The sequence below is a fragment of the Suncus etruscus genome, chromosome 3, assembly GCF_024139225.1.
Source record: "Suncus etruscus isolate mSunEtr1 chromosome 3, mSunEtr1.pri.cur, whole genome shotgun sequence".
Lineage (NCBI taxonomy): Eukaryota > Metazoa > Chordata > Mammalia > Eulipotyphla > Soricidae > Suncus > Suncus etruscus.
Genome location: NC_064850.1, coordinates 9267315 through 9283025, shown reverse-complemented (window position 1 = coordinate 9283025; position 15711 = coordinate 9267315). Strand labels below are relative to the sequence as shown.

General features: G+C 52.6%; 1 protein-coding gene across 1 annotated transcript in view; it reads left to right on the top strand.

Annotated features, from left to right (window-relative positions):
* SPTB (spectrin beta, erythrocytic) overlaps positions 1 to 15711 on the top strand; it is a 96101-nt gene that overhangs the window by 55286 nt on the left and 25104 nt on the right. The window contains exons 21-31 of the mRNA XM_049770532.1: positions 63 to 152; positions 2923 to 3201; positions 4810 to 4940; positions 5709 to 5913; positions 6496 to 6870; positions 8613 to 8857; positions 10167 to 10305; positions 10687 to 10771; positions 11684 to 11880; positions 12143 to 12192; positions 12793 to 12868. Of these exons, the coding sequence (XP_049626489.1) occupies positions 63 to 152; positions 2923 to 3201; positions 4810 to 4940; positions 5709 to 5913; positions 6496 to 6870; positions 8613 to 8857; positions 10167 to 10305; positions 10687 to 10771; positions 11684 to 11880; positions 12143 to 12192; positions 12793 to 12868 (1872 nt within the window). The remainder of the gene's footprint in view (positions 1 to 62; positions 153 to 2922; positions 3202 to 4809; positions 4941 to 5708; positions 5914 to 6495; positions 6871 to 8612; positions 8858 to 10166; positions 10306 to 10686; positions 10772 to 11683; positions 11881 to 12142; positions 12193 to 12792; positions 12869 to 15711) is intronic.

Genomic DNA, 15711 nt, shown 5'->3' with positions numbered 1-15711 from the left:
ATTGCTCTCGGCAGCATGGCCACAATGGTCACCAACTGTCCCCTGCCTTCTGGTCTCTACAGCTGTGGGTGGAGGAGAGACTGCCTCTGGCCCAGTCGGCTGACTATGGCACGAACCTGCAAACTGTGCAGCTTTTTATGAAGAAAAACCAGGTGAGTCCTTTCTCTGGGGTCCAGTCCTCCCCTCAATCCCCCCGCCCACTCTGCATCCCCAGGAAGGGCAAAAATATCAGATTATTTATTCTCTTTGTTAGTAGCCATGGGGTCTCTGGACCATGTTTATGGGGCCGGAGCAGAAAGAGAACCTTGGCGATGGCAGAGAACTCTGAGATCAGCACAGTTGAGAAGGACCCAGGTGCTTTGGGATTGGGGACCTTCAGACCCCATCAAGTTTTGTGGGTTTTTTTCTTTTTACTCCTTGATTACAAATATGATTGTAGTTGGGTTTCAGTCATGTAAAGAACACCCCCCTCCACCAGTGCAAGAGTTTTAAGTGAGTGCAGGAGCCCAAGGCTCCTGATCATCACACTCTGCCTCCTGTGTCCTTCCTGAAGAGACCCTTCCTCATGCACCCTCTGCTCCTGCCTTGTGCTTCTTCCCAGCTTGAATTGGGCCTATTGGATGTCCTGGGTGTGAGGAAGGCATTTTTCGCTGGAGACGTGAGAGGCTGCTAGTGGGATTTAAACCGCACTAGGAAAGCCATAACCTTGAACAGCTGAGCCACCCCCATTTCCCCCCTAGGGCCTGACAGTTTCTGTGACCTGGGGCAGAATTCTGGAATCCTCTGAATCCAGGTGGGACAGTTTGGCGGGCAGCTAGATGCCGGCCAGAGGCTTCCTAAGATTCTTGGGCCCTTTGTTTGCAGGTGATGTGATCAGGGCCCCGAGCTACAAGAGCAGCAAGTAAAGGCAGGGGATCCCATTAGAAGAGGGAAACAGGGGTGCTGGAGAGATAGCACAGTTGCAAGGTGTTTGCCTCGCATGCAAAAGGATGGTGGTTCATGGTGGTTTGAATCCCCGCACCCCATATGGTCCCCTGAGCCTGCCAGGAGCGATTTCTGAGCATAGAGCTAGGAGTAGCCCCTGAGCACTGCCGGATGTGACCCCCCCCCCAAAAAAAAGACGGAAACAGGCATGTGACAGGAACAAAGTGGGTGTCAGGTTCCTCTGTGATGAAGTGAACCACCTCTAGGCTTGTTTTTTCATAAGACTTTCAGCTGGGTTTGACCTCAGAAAGTGTTGGGCCCACTGAGTCCCGGCTTGCCTCTTTGAAATTGCTTTCTTCAGAGAGGTTTGAATGAGCTCTTATGCGCTCTCTTCAACAACACGTGTCCTAGGGTCAGGTGGAGTTCCCCTCATTCAGAAGGGAAGGGGACGTTTGGGTGAGTGGCTGAGCAGAGAGAGATTGTTTCCAGCAAGCCTAGGGAGATGGTCCCTCACATCCCGCCCTGGCCTCCAGCCTGGTGGTTCTCACACTTGATTTTGCATTGATTCCTCCTGACTGTTTGTGAGACTTCAGCAGCCCAGGCTCCCCCCAGGTGCTTACTCTCTAGCTCTGCAAGCGGAGCCTGAGAACTGGCCTTTATCTGAGAGCATCTGAGCTGCTGCTGCTCTGGGCCCCAGAATTGAGACACCTACTGCCACCAAAGACTTTTTATTACAGCCAAAAGCAATCCTTCTGTTTTCAACCTTGGCTATATATAGGCCACTGAGCGCTCTGCCACAGTCTCATCCACAAATTGGACTCTGTGGGGTCAGCCCTGGCTCTATTCATTTCCCCCAGATTATTCAATGTGCCACTAGGGTTAAGAACCACTGTTAAAAAAAAGAAAGTAAAATAAATAAATGACTAAATAAATAAACCACTGTTGTGGGGCTGGAGCGATAGCACAGTAGTAAAGCATTTGCCTTATACGTGCCCAACACAGGACAGACCCTGGTTCGAATCCCAGCATTGCATATGGTTCCCTGAGCCAGCCAGGAGTGAATTCTGAGCGAAAAGCCAGGAGTAACCCCTGAGCACCGCTGAGTGTGGCCCGAAAACAAACAAAAGAAAAGAACCACTGTCCTGCTGGGCCTGTTCCCTGCCTACCTCTGAGTCTGGCATCTTCTCACTTCTGTCCTCTCTAGCACTCTGGCCATACTGCTCCCCGTCATGCCTTTAGATAGTCACATATGGGTCACAGTCCCCCAAGACCTATGGGCACAGTCCCTAGAGTGCAAGGAGAGGTCCACTTTGGTCACTAAAGACTTACATGAACATAATGCAAAGCTCATGAAAGATTGGAGGAAGAAAAGTGGGAAAAACCAAAGCAAACCTGAAACAATGATCTACAAGCCATTGCTCATGGTCGTTTGGCTTGATAAGAAAGCTGTGAAAACACAGAATCATAAGACCATCCCCTCCTTTTCCACATATAGCGCAGACATCAGACTCTACTAATATATAAATTAAAAAAATCAGGCAGACATCGAGAACAGAGGCCCTGGAATCAGGAAAGCTGAGATCAGATTCTAGCTCAGCTACTACTCCCTGCCACTCTCCAGTTAGCAGCTCACTGCTGGTTTCTGAAAGCTTATCACGGATCGGATCATTGGGGGCCAGAGCAATAGCACAGCGGTAGGTGTTTGCATTGCACACAGCCAACCCTGGACCGACCCTGGTTCAATTCCTGGCATTCCATATGTTCTTCCGAGCCTGCCAGGGGTGATTTCAGAGTGCAGGGGCAAGAGTAATCCCTGAGCACAGCCGGATATGACCCCCCTCAAAATAAAAGGAATAAGGATGGGTGTGCTCTGGTCATTGTCATGACACCCACTGGCTCTGGACGGAAAATGACAAGAGGTAAGGGATGTTGGCCCAAGCTGGCCCCTTGGTGGGGAGCCCTGTCTCTGAGCCCTTCCTTTTTCTCTGGTGGACACAGACGCTGCAGAATGAGATCCAAGGCCACGCGCCACGGGTGGAGGGCGTGCTGCAGAAGGGGCGGCAGCTGGTGGAGGCGGCGGAGATCGACTGCCAGGACATCGAGGAGCGCCTGGGTCACCTGCAGGGCTCCTGGGACACGCTGCGGGAGGCAGCAGCCGGGCGGTTGCAGCGCCTGCGAGACGCCAGCGAGGCCCAGCAGTACTACCTGGATGCAGGGGAGGCCGAGGCCTGGATCAGTGAGCAGGAACTCTATGTCATCTCTGATGAGACTCCCAAGGTGGGCTTGGGCTGGGGGCGGGCAGGCAGGGTACTCAGGCTGAGGATAAGAGTTTGGGGTTCAACAGAGAAAGACTTTGGGGTTAGACAATTTAGTATACCTGGAGCCTATAGTCGGTCTTATGCCAGCATGCTTCATGGGTAGGGTCTCCCTGGTTTTAGGCCAAAGGTTTTTCCCACCTATTTTCCCCATATTTTGCTGTGCCTATGCAAACAAACAAACCAACAAAAACCAAAAAACAAACCAATGAAAAACCTGCCACCTTTTTTTAAATTGGATTTTTTTTTTAATTTCTTATCTTTAAAATTGGGGCTCCTGCCTTTTTCGTAGAACTTTGGGATATGGATTACTTTATCACATATTATTTTACCACATATCTCTGCATTTTTCTATAAAATTAAGAAGGATCAAAGAAAGGTTGGGGGCCAGGGGCCAAGTGGTCTCGGATGCATTGACAGGGAAATAAATAAGGACAGAAGAACTAAATATCTAAGTCAAAGTCAAGAACACTAGAATCAAGAGAACTAAACTTTAACAATCTACATTTAAATGAGCTTGTTATTCTGGCAGGCCAGGGGGCAAAGGATGGTGGTGTAGGATGCACTCTGGGTCCACTGGTGGTGGGAAGGGCCCTGACTTGTATATCTCAGATTCAGCTATGAAGGATTCTGTTGATCATAGTTATTTTAATAAGATAAAATAAAAAACAAAAGAGTTTGGGTGTCAGTGGGTTGTCAGTGGCAGGACTTGCAAGCATGTTAGGAATGAGGATAGGAGGGTAGGGTCAAGGTCTCAAAGTTCTCCCAGCTTCATCCTGTTCCAGATGCTCCCCCTGGGGGAGCCAGAGTGATAGCACAGTGATAGTGTGTTTGCTTTGCACACAGCTGAGCTGGGATATACTCAGGTTTGATCTTCAGCATCCCATTTGGTCCCCTGAGCCTGCCAGGAGCAATTTCTGAGTGCAGAGCCAGGAATAACACCTGAGTGCCACCAGGTGTGGTCCAAAAACCAAAAATATAAATAAATAAATAAAGAGATGCTCCCACTGGAGAGAACCTGCCTGAGGCATACACAAGACCTAATTCGGGTGTTCCACTGCTGCGTAACTCAAGGGGACTTCACCTCCTCTTTTTTTTTTGGGGGGGGGGGGGCGCTCAGGGGTTACTCCTGGCTATCTGCTCAGAAACAGCTCCTGGCAGGCATGGGGACCATATGGGACGCCAGGATTCAAACCAACCACCTTAGGTCCCGGATCGGCTGCTTGCAAGGCAAACGCCACTGTGCTATCTCTCTGGCCCCAATTTCACCTCCTCTTGCCTGAGACCTTCTGTGGGGGCTTGGAAGAGGTGAAATGTGGAGAAGGGACACTTAAAGCTGGAATCAAAGTCAGAATGAGAGAAAAATGTCTTGGTCCCAGGAGGTGGCTTCTGGGCCTGGATCAGATCAAATTGGGGGTGTGGGAAGACATGGGGAACAGGAGGGCAGGACAAGAAATACTAGTATATCTTGGGGTGTCCCCTGTCCATTTTGGGCTTTTGGGGCAACAGGTCTATCTGAGGCCCAGCTGTACTCACTGCCATCACTCGCTCATCTGTCTGTCCTCGCTAGGATGAAGAGAGCGCCATTGTGATGCTGAAGAGACACCTGAGGCAGCAGCGTGCTGTGGAGGAATATGGCAGGAGCATCAAGCACTTGGCTGGCCGTGCCCAGAGTCTGCTGGCTGCAGGCCACCCTGAGGGGTGTGTGTGCTAATGAGCCCAGGGATCCCCAGTGTCCCTTTCTCTCTGGGAGGGAAAGGGGACAGGGTGGGGCGGAGGGTCCTACTTTCCACTATGCCTATCAGCCCAGCAACCTCAGGCCTTGTTTGCATGTGAGCAACTTCAGACAGGGCCAGCTCAGAGCTACTTTGCAGAGATCAAGGAATAGCAGAGTGACCCTCTTAATAAAGTGCAAACTCTAATCCTTTGAGAATTTCCAACATGCTAAAAAGACACTGAAGGCAAATTCTGCTTTTCTTCTTATGGCCCAGAAGTTATCTTGGGCTCTCACTGGGTCTTAGCAAAATCTTTATTCTGGAGCAAAGCTGCTAAGGCCATGTCCCTCTGGATTGCACATCTGCCACTGTGCCAGACACCTGACTACACCCCCCTCAGATATGCCCTGTTTCTAGCTACCTTTAGGGAACCCATAGTTATGGGTTCTCAGCAGCTACTTCACACCTCCAGGAAGCGCTAAACATAGCTGTGTACAATCACCTCTCTGCAAGCACGATGGGGAGGTCCCCCTTTGTTTCTGTTCCCAAAGTGAGGGGGCATCACCTCTGGAAGGATATGTAGCTGTCCCCTTTGAGGCCTTGTGGTTGAATAGATGGCTCCTTTCTCCCTGTCTCTCCCCCAGCCACCCCCATCTCCTGCCTTTGCTTTCCCAGCCCATGTCTAAAGGTCGGCGTGAGCTGCTTAAGCTAGGTTCCTTGGTCTGGTGCTCATACACGTCTTGATCTGTGCTAGAGAACAGATCATCAGGCTGCAGGGGCAAGTGGACAAGCAGTATGCAGGACTGAAGGACATGGCAGAGGAGCGCAAGCGGAAGCTGGAGAACATGTACCACCTGTTCCAGCTGAAGAGGGAGGCCGATGACTTGGAGCAGTGGATTGCAGAAAAGGAGCTCGTGGCCTCGTCCCCGGAAATGGGGCAAGACTTCGACCATGTTACTGTGAGTCCTGACCTTTGCCCTTTGCCAACCACGGATGCTGGAATCATAGGAGACATCCTTGTATACACACAAACTTCACACACTCACACATATTACACGCACCATATCTACCCTACAGACACAGCCTCTGACACAAATACACACACCACACAAACCACACACATCCATATAAACCACGCACTCACACCACAGAATGCACACCATAAATCATAGATATGGTATACATTTCACAATTAAACACATATGCAGCACGCTTAAACCACGATACTACATCATGCATAGCACATATAGAATCCCACACATACCACATACGTGTCATCCATTTGCACCACACCCATACCACATAGACCACAAGCATGTGTTACACACTTCATACATGGCGCAAACCACACATATCCATGCCAGGTGTAAAGTGTTGCACAGAATTTCCAGCACAGGGGTGTGAGTTCAGGCAGCCCCAGGCAAAGTGTGAGAGCCCAGGCACAGGGGCGAGTCTGGAGTCATTCATCTGCAGTGATGACATTTGTGAGCCCCATAACTGCATGCTTGTCCCCTACCTCACCTCTCCCCGTCCTCATCCAGCTCCTCCGGGACAAGTTCCGAGACTTTGCCCGGGAGACGGGCGCCATCGGGCAGGACCGAGTGGACAATGTGAATGCCATCATTGAGCGGCTCATCGACGCTGGCCATAGCGAGGCAGCCACCATCGCTGAGTGGAAAGATGGACTCAACGAGATGTGGGCCGACCTGCTGGAGCTCATTGACACACGCATGCAGCTGCTGGCTGCCTCCTACGATCTGCACCGCTACTTCTACACGGGCGCTGAGATCCTGGGCCTCATCGAGGAGAAGCACCACGAGCTGCCTGAGGACGTGGGCCTGGACGCCAGCACGGCCGAGTCCTTCAACAGGGTGCACACGGCCTTCGAGCGGGAGCTCCACCTGCTCGGCGTGCAGGTAAACTGTCCTTCGCTGCCTAGAGCAGGGGGAAGGCCGGGCCTCTCCTGGCATCTCGAGGGGAACCCCTAGGATGGGCACAGGTCACCCCCTCCTTAGAGGCTGCGGCTCTTTTAAGGAGCGACAACTACCAGACATTGTTTTAAGTCCCAGAGTTGTTCTGTAAGGCCCAAGAGCTGAATAGGCCGGAGGACATGCTTGGATGCAAAAGACGGGGTCCATTCCAGGCATCACAGAGTCCCCTGAATCTCCTAGGAGAAACCCCTGAGCATGGCTTGTGACTCCAAACAAGTTTCTTTTTTATTTGTTGTTATTTGGCGTTTGGTTTGATTTTTGGCTTTGGGGCCACACTGGCAGTGCTCAGGGGTTACTCCTGGCTCTGTGCTCAGAAATCACTCCTGGAAGGCTCAGGAGACCATATGGGATGCCAGAATCAAACCCAGATGTGTCTTGGGTCAGCCTCGTGCAAGGCAAACGCCCTACCACTTTACTATCACTCCAGCCCCTCCAAACAAGTTTCTTTCAAGTGACATCACACAGCTGTGCTGTGGTTGTGCAGAGGTGCTATCAGCCAGGCTGTACTTGCCCAGGTGGATGATTTTCTCTGTGGCCATATTGTGGGTGATAAGAACACTGCACCGAGGGTCAGGGCTGCCCAAGAAATGGGAGACCAGAATCCAGAACCTGTCAGTCTGTCTGTAGATCTTGCCCTTGGCCATAGCCTCTTTGTTTCCCCTTGGGAGGAGACCACAGTCTGCAGCCCATCTCCAGCTTCCCCACTGCCCCTCTCTGATATGTGGGCTCCCAGGGGATCAGGGGTCATAGCCCAGCTGCTCAGCCCTCCTCCAGCTCAGTGGGGTGCAGGGCTAGACTCCAAGATGGGTCTCCTAGATGAAGATGGGCTTCCTAGATCGTCCTCCAGGGGTATTCAGAAGTGGTCAGCTTGAGGACACTGCTGCCACCTCATTGAGTAGAAAGGGACTGGGCCACACTTCCAGCTCTGAGAATTGTAGAGTTACAGCCCTTAGGATGGGCTTGGATGGTGGTGGATGGATGGTGAGACCTTTCTCTGCCATCCCAGGCCATGTGGCTCCATCTCCCATTAACCGGCGGGTCAGCAACTTCAGGTGGTCGCGGGGGGTAGAAAACTCATCCAGAGACAGGCATCAGAAAATATCAGTTTTATTTGCCCTGGCCATCACATGTGTGGCCTATATCATAAACCTATTTAAGCATTTGCCATTCTTAGTTTGCCCTGCATCTTAACTTCTTTCATCCATGTCTCCTCCAACCTCCATGTTGGCAAATTCCTTAATCCCTTCCAATCAAAGGCCTTATCTAACCTTCCCAAGAATGGGAGGGGTCTTGCAGGTAAGATCAAGTTGCACAGGAAGAATGGGGGGATGGGGCCACAAGAATGACCTCAATTGAGCCAGTCCCACTTCCTCTCTGTGCCTCAGTTTCCTTGTCTCAGACAGGGTGACAAGAGCACAAGGAGGGGATTATGGACAGCATGCAAAAGGTATCCATTGCACTGTTGGTCCTTTTCTTTGCAAGTGCTCCTCAGGCAAAGTCCTGAGAGATGCTTAGGGTCCACAGGGACATGGAGAAGAGGGCAGCTTCTCCTCCATCCCTATGGGGGGGATGAGAGACAAGATCTCACTGTGTCCTGAGGTGGGAGATGGAGCAGAAGAACACTCCAGCCAGTCTGGGGTACAGTATCCAATTCTGCCCCATCCCAGGTCCAGCAGTTCCAGGACGTGGCCACCCGGCTGCAGACAGCGTATGCAGGAGAGAAGGCAGACGCAATCCACAACAAGGAGCAGGAGGTGTCGGCCGCGTGGCAGGCACTGCTCGATGCCTGTGCCGGGCGCCGCACACAGCTGGTGGACACAGCCGACAAGTTCCGCTTCTTTAGCATGGTCCGCGACCTCCTGTCCTGGATGGAGAGCATCATCCGGCAGATCGAGACCCAGGAGAGGCCCAGGTGGGTGGGGACAACTTAAGGATGGGTCCACAGAGGGACTCTCCTAAACTGGAGGGGCACCTGGGCCAGAGAGTGAGGGAATCCTGAGAGCAGCACGAGAGACTCAGCCTCACCAGCAAGGCCGGCGACCTCAATGATTACAGAAAATGAGTGATTTGGGGCAGGAGTGGTGATTCCCAGGACTAAAGCACATGCCTGGCATGTATGGGACTGCCCATATCACATGCTTACATCACATATGTAGAAATAATCCTGGTGGCCCCAAGCACTGCTGAGGGAGGTCTTGAGTCAAATCCAATCCAATCCAATCAAACCAGAATATTCTTGATCCCCCTTGAAGTAAGCCACCTATACAGTTCACCCCTCCAAAACTGGGTGTGTCTGAATAGCTGAGATTTCCTTCCCTTGGTGCTGGATTGGGGGATAGATTGAGCATTCCCCTCAAACTCAAAGACATCTCACTATGCCTGATGGAGCCCAGGACTCTCTGGGAAATGAGTATGGTGTTGATAGCCATCTGGAGCCTTCTGCCATGGGAACTATGTCTGAGCAAGCTGCTTCTGTGTTGAATATCCTCCTGGAGAGGAAATCCACATGCCCAACTATTGCATCAGGCAATAAGTTTCCTATGAAAGTCACATATAGGAGCTGGAGAGAGAGCATAGTTGTAGGGTGTTTGCCTTGCATGCAATCTATCCAGGAAAGACAGTGGTTCAAATCCCGGCATCCCATATGGTCCCCCGTGCCTGCCCGGAGCAATTTCTGAATGCAGAGCAAGAAGTAATTTTTGAGTTCAGAGCCAGGAGTAACTCGCCCCTGAGCACCACCAAATGTGATTCCCCCCCCAAAAAGAAAGTCACATATAAATTCAGGAGATCTTCACCACAATATAAACTTCAGAGATCATCATTCTGCCGAGAAAGTTTGGACCCCTTTACCAGTTACTTTCCCCAGGTGCTTTAGCCCAGCCCCACTTAACCCCCAAGACAGGCTTCTTTCTTCACTTCAGCAGTCATTGGTGGAGAGAGCCCCCAAGCTCTTGTGTGCTGCCCATTTTCCTGTAGCAGAGTCTTTCCAAGTCCCTCATGGAGTCAGATGTGTTCCTTTAGACTGCCACAAAGTGTTCCCAGACTGCATGGAGAGTCCTGCAACTTCCCCCACCCCATGCCCCATGTCTGCTCAAAAGGACACAGGATTCTAGTATTCCTGGCTGTCCAGAAAGGAGGGAGTGGGGCCAGACTCCTGGAACTCTCACAGGTGGAAACCTAGCATTGAACCAGTGTTCAATGTGTCCCTCCTGCCCCACCAGGGACGTCTCCTCCGTGGAACTGCTCATGAAGTACCACCAGGGCATCAGCGCCGAGATTGAAACCCGAGACGAGAACTTCAGTGACTGCAAGAAACTGGGCGAGTCACTACTACAGCGGCAGCATCAGGATTCGGAAGAGGCAAGTTGGGCAGGGGGCTCGCTTCTGCCCCCCACTGCCTAGGAAGGAGCTGTGGGCATTCATGGAGGTTCGATCACTTGGGGCACTGGGTCTCATGCCAGTCCTGGGATCCAAACCCCTGTCCCTGCCCATGAGGATCTGGGAGGGAGAGCGTCTCTCCTCCCCCAACTTCACCCCCACAGGTACAGCTCCCAGTTCAGAGCTGGCCAGGACCATTTTCTTTCTGGGGCAGCTACCACATCTCTAAAGTGTCATGCAATGTGTCCAACCATAGTCAAGTCTAGGGTCTAGATGCAAATCCTCATACTTACTTGCTCCCTCAAAGTGAGAGGCAAAATGGTGCCCAGTTTGAGCCCTTCTCCCTTCCTTGCCTGCCTGCAGATCCAAAAGAAACTACAGCAGTTAGCGTCCAGGAGGAAAGAGATGAATGAGAAGTGGGATACACGCTGGAAGGAGCTCCGCATTCGTGAGTGCCGCCTAGGAGCTGGGGGTCTGGGGTTGGGCTGGGTGTTTCATGGGGAGACTCCTGTCCACCACTATGGAGTATTTTTCCATCACTCAAATTCTTGGAGCTCTGAGGCCTTCACAGTGTCTCCTGTCAGGATACTTCTGGGGCTAAGGGCCTCAGGAGTCCCTATGAGAGAGCTGCTGGAAGTCCCCCTCATTTGTTTGCTTTGGGGTCACATCATGCGACGCTCAGGGGTTACTCCTAGCTCTGAGCTCAGAAATTGCTCCTGGCAGACTCGGGGGACCATGTGGGTTGCTGGGAATTGAACTGAGATCTGTCCATGATTGGCTGCGTGCAAGGCAAATGCCCTATTACTGTGCTTTTACTCCGACCCCTGGAAACTCCCCTCTAACTCCCTGCCTCCCCTCTAACCCCACCTCATATGGCTGCTACTCCTGAGGTTAGGGCAGTGCATGACAGGCACTCTGAGGGCACTGGGTCCATGGAAGGCTCAGTGTCCTCCCTGTGGACACTTGGTCAGGAGACGACAAAATCCTACTCCAGATTGGGGCTTTGAATGGGCAGACTGAACATGTCCTACAACTGTGTATATATATATATATATGATACATACATGATACATACGTGTCCTACAACCATACATACCTGATACATGGGTGCTGCCAAGGGTAGGGATGAATGTTCAGGGCAAATGGCTGCTCCCTTAATCTGCCAACCAAAAACTATTCAGAGGAGAACCATGGCTGGAAAGGACAGAGCTCAGGGTGAGGTGGATGGATTGGGGTGGCCCCACAGGGCTTGCACCAGGCCTCCTCCCTGCCTGTCTTCTGTGCCACCCCCAGATCCTGGTGAGAGCAGACACCAGGAGTAACAGTCCCTGGGGGCCCTGGGGCTCTTTCTCCATGGCAGTTCTGGAAGTGTGTCAGTTTTCCCGTGATGCCTCGGTGGCCGAAGCATGGCTGATTGCCCAAGAGCCCTACCTGGCCAGCCAGGACTTCGGGCACACCGTGGACAGCGTGGAGAAGCTCATCAAACGCCACGAGGCTTTTGAGAAGTCCACAGCCAGCTGGGCAGAGCGCTTTGCCGCCCTGGAAAAACCCACTACGGTGAGCCGTGGGCAGGCCTGGCAGCTCAAGGCCAGAATGATACCAGTTCTGAGGTTGGGTGAGAATGGGAGGAAGGAGCAGGAGAGGTAGAAAAATCTGGCCTTGGAATGCAGAGGATATGGGGGTGGTGGGAAAAGGTGTAGCCTCCCAATCTCTATGGGCTAGGCTTGTGGTTTATCTTCAAAGAATGGAGTGGGAGAAGGGCTAGAGTCTGTTCCCCTTTGCAATTTCTCTGACCCCTGGTGGCCTTTTCCTTCCTCAGCTAGAGCTAAAAGAACTCAAGACCCCTGAGAAACCTGCCGAGGAGCCAGGGTAAGTACAGGAGGACCTGGAACCAGGTGGGAGGGAGAGAAGAAACAGGAAGGGGGGGGGGTTTCCTGTCAGAACTAGTCAGAGCTCAAAAGCAAAGGGAATCAGACCTAAAAAAATGGGAGGGAGGCAGAGAGATAACACAGCAGCAGGGCATTTGCCTTGTACACAGCCAACCCAGGATGAACCTGGGTTTGATTCCCAGCATCCCAAATGGTCCCCCGAGCCTGCCAAAAGTGACTTCTGATCCCAGAACCAGGAGTATCCCCTGAACCCCACTGGGTGTGGCTCCAAAAAAAAAAAAAGCATAGGGAACCCATATTCTCGAAGCCACTGGGTGCCTGAGGACTAGTGCAGGAGAAATAGAGGTCACTCTCAGGGGTAGCTGGCGCAGGAAAAATAGGGGTTACTAGCAGACAATCCCACAGGACCATCCCTGCTCAGGCCGAAACCACCCTTCAGAGAGCAGACTTGTTCCTGTAGCATCTGCCTTTCGTGGTTGGTTCCTTGCTGAGCATGGCTGGGATTGGAGAGAGGCCTGCATCGGGGCTCCCTGGCATGGCAGTGGGGGCTGCTTTTCCAGGAGGGGCTGTTCTTCCCTAGGCCTCAAGAGGAGGAAGGCGAGACGGCAGGGGAGGCTCCCCGACCCCACCGCACGCTCACCGAGAGAACGTCCCCGGTCAGTTTCCTGTCCCATTGGTCTGGTTCCTGGGAATCGTTGCTACCAGAACCCTCGCATCCCTTCTAGGCCCAGCCAGGGTAGAAGGAGAGTGCGGAGGGCGCCCCTGAGCCCGCCCCTCCTGCAGACTCCTCTTCTGTGTTCACTGAGGGCCTCCTAGTTTGGGATCCAACCCTCCACCTTCTGCCTAGAAAGAAGAAGCTGATATGCCAGGCACTGGCATGACTGTCATTTGGTTTTATCTAGTTTAATAAATTTTATTGTATAAATACTTCATCCTCTCCCTCAGGAAAGATCAACTATGCAAGATGGTGCCTTTTGCTACACCATCCTTCCTATCATTTTCTAAACCCCAGTCCCCCTTCTCACGCTACAGCCCCGCATATTCCCTCACAAAGGTACCGAGACCTCCCAGTCTGGCCTGACACGGCTACCAGCTTTGGAGGCTATGCAGAGGGGATACCCTACCTCGGGCAGAATTGCCCCTCCTTTTGGTCTCAGGCCCATGAGTCAGTGAAATGGCATTAGAAGCTGGTTCTCTGGCAATAATAGCTTTGAAGGAGCCTGCAGGAGCAAGGGGGAGGCCAGGCTTGGGTCATGGATTCAAGGACCCTCGATGTGTAGAAAAGAAGGATGTGTCAGTGTTTGGGGGAAGAAGGTGGCAAGAACGTGGCAAGAAAGAGCCCACGGTGGAGCAGGCTGGTGATGATACATGAGCTTGGAAACCTGGCTGGACAGTCCAAAGGGCCCCAGGGAGCCCAGGAGGCTTAAGCCAGGTGGAGCCGCTGCCTGAGAAGAAATCAAGAATTCAGCATGTGCCTTGCATGATCTTACTGTATGCACCCCACCTTACCAGGCCCCCCAGGGATTTAGGAAGGTTTGGCTTTCCAGGTGTAAGTTTCCTGTATACTAACCACAGATCTCCATTTTCCCTGCACTACATTACATGCACGCATGCATACCTGTATACAAGCAGACGTGTACACGCAGGTACTGAGCCCTCTGCTGTCCACCTGATCTGGGTTGCACTGGCCCTGCATGTCCGGTGGTGCCTCTCAGAAATGCCTGCTAACTCCTGGTGTCTGCTGGGGTCTCTGGTTGACTTCAGTTCAGTTCCTTATTCGCAGCGTCAGCCCCTGCCCTGGAAGGAGACGTCAACTCCAGGGGTTGGCCTGGACTGCGGACTCCTGGGCTGGAACTGTCCCTGCCTTCCAGCCTCACCTGTGCTTGGGCTCTGTAATGCACATGTCTGCCTGCTGCGGTGTCCCTGGTGTGTGGGTTCCTATGCGACCCCCCTCCCTGTGCACCCACCCTCCCTATATCATGTCTGTGCGCAAATGTAATCCTGTAATTGATGTGGATTTCACAGCTGCCCTCACCCCAAACTTGAAAGCGGTGATTGGGTGGGTGGCTATGGGGAGAAGGGGGAACCCACGTGGACCTGCATCAATCTCTGGAGATGGGAGACCTTTCCTGAGAGTTGCTCCCCAGATGGAAAAACTGGCCCATGCCTGGAAGAAACCAGACGGCAAGTGACATGGATACGGGCTGAGGCTTCGTGGAGACACACGTCCTACTGCGTCTGCCCCTTCCTCCACTTCTGTGGCGTTCTCAAGGCTCCAGAGAGCTCCAAGGGCAGCTTGTGAAGTCTGCTTGTTCCCTACCATGACTGCATGAGCTGGAAAAGCCTCCCAGCACCCCCTTGGAAGTTACCCCCCATGCCATGCTCCCTGCCACCCCCCCCCATGTGTGCTCTGGTGTTGGTGCCCACAGATGCTACTACTCACGTGCTGTCGCTTCACATCCAGCCCTTCATCTGTGCATGCCGGCTTCCTACAAGACCCCTCCAGTAGAGCTACCTCCTGCCGGTCCCAGTCCAGGCCTCCCCTTCCTGGTGCGTCTACACGCGTGTTTCCATGCAGACATGACTCCTTGCTTTCATATTTCCCTCCCTTGAGCTCATGCTTGGGGATGCTGTGGCCTCCCTCCATTCTCACTGTCACATTAGACCATTAGTGTGTGTTTGGGGAAAAAGCAAGTCATGCTCACACAGGTAAGTGCATACGTGCAGACGGGCCTAGCTGAAGGAACAAGATGGAAGTCAGTACATTGGGTTCTAGTCCTCAGTTCTGCTAGAACCTTCCTGCCTGGATTTAGAACTATCACCAAGAGTTCCTGGTCAGACACAACTCTTTGTGTAGAGCTCCAGAAAGTCCAGAACATTCCCACAGTAAGATCTCAGGTGTGAGATGAGACCAGGGGAGGAGGCCACAAACTGGGCTTTGTTGCCTTTGGGAAAGTGAGGCAGAAGTGGGGGGGGGGGGCTCAGTTCTGAAGACATCCTGGGTTGCTGGGGTTCTGGTGACATGCAGAACCAAACCCCTTCTCAGCCCCCCTGGGCTGGGAGGGGCTTGGGAGCCTCAAGTAATACCCAAGGACTTGTCAGCCCTGGGTCCTATGCCCTGAGCAGCATTGTAGGGAATTGTTGCATATTGAGAGGCAGAGATTGATCTCATGAGAAGAAATGGCTTTGAAGAGGACCTGAGTTACCTCAGGTCACACCTTCTACCCTACACTCTCATCTTTGGCTTCAGGGTAGGAATTGGGGTGCTCTAGGAAGCCACCCCCAAGACTGCTAAGAGCAGAAGGAGGCAGAGCCTTCTGACGCTGAGGCAAAAGGTCTTTTCAGTGTTGGCATTTGGGGCACCCTGGCCTGTCTGCCTCCAAAACTCAAAGCCAGTTCCAGTCCCTGCTCAGGCAGGACTTGGGCACGGTCACTCCAAAGGTGATGTGTGGTCACCACATGCCTGGCACTTTCACCAGAGCATGCCCCACCAGGTCCT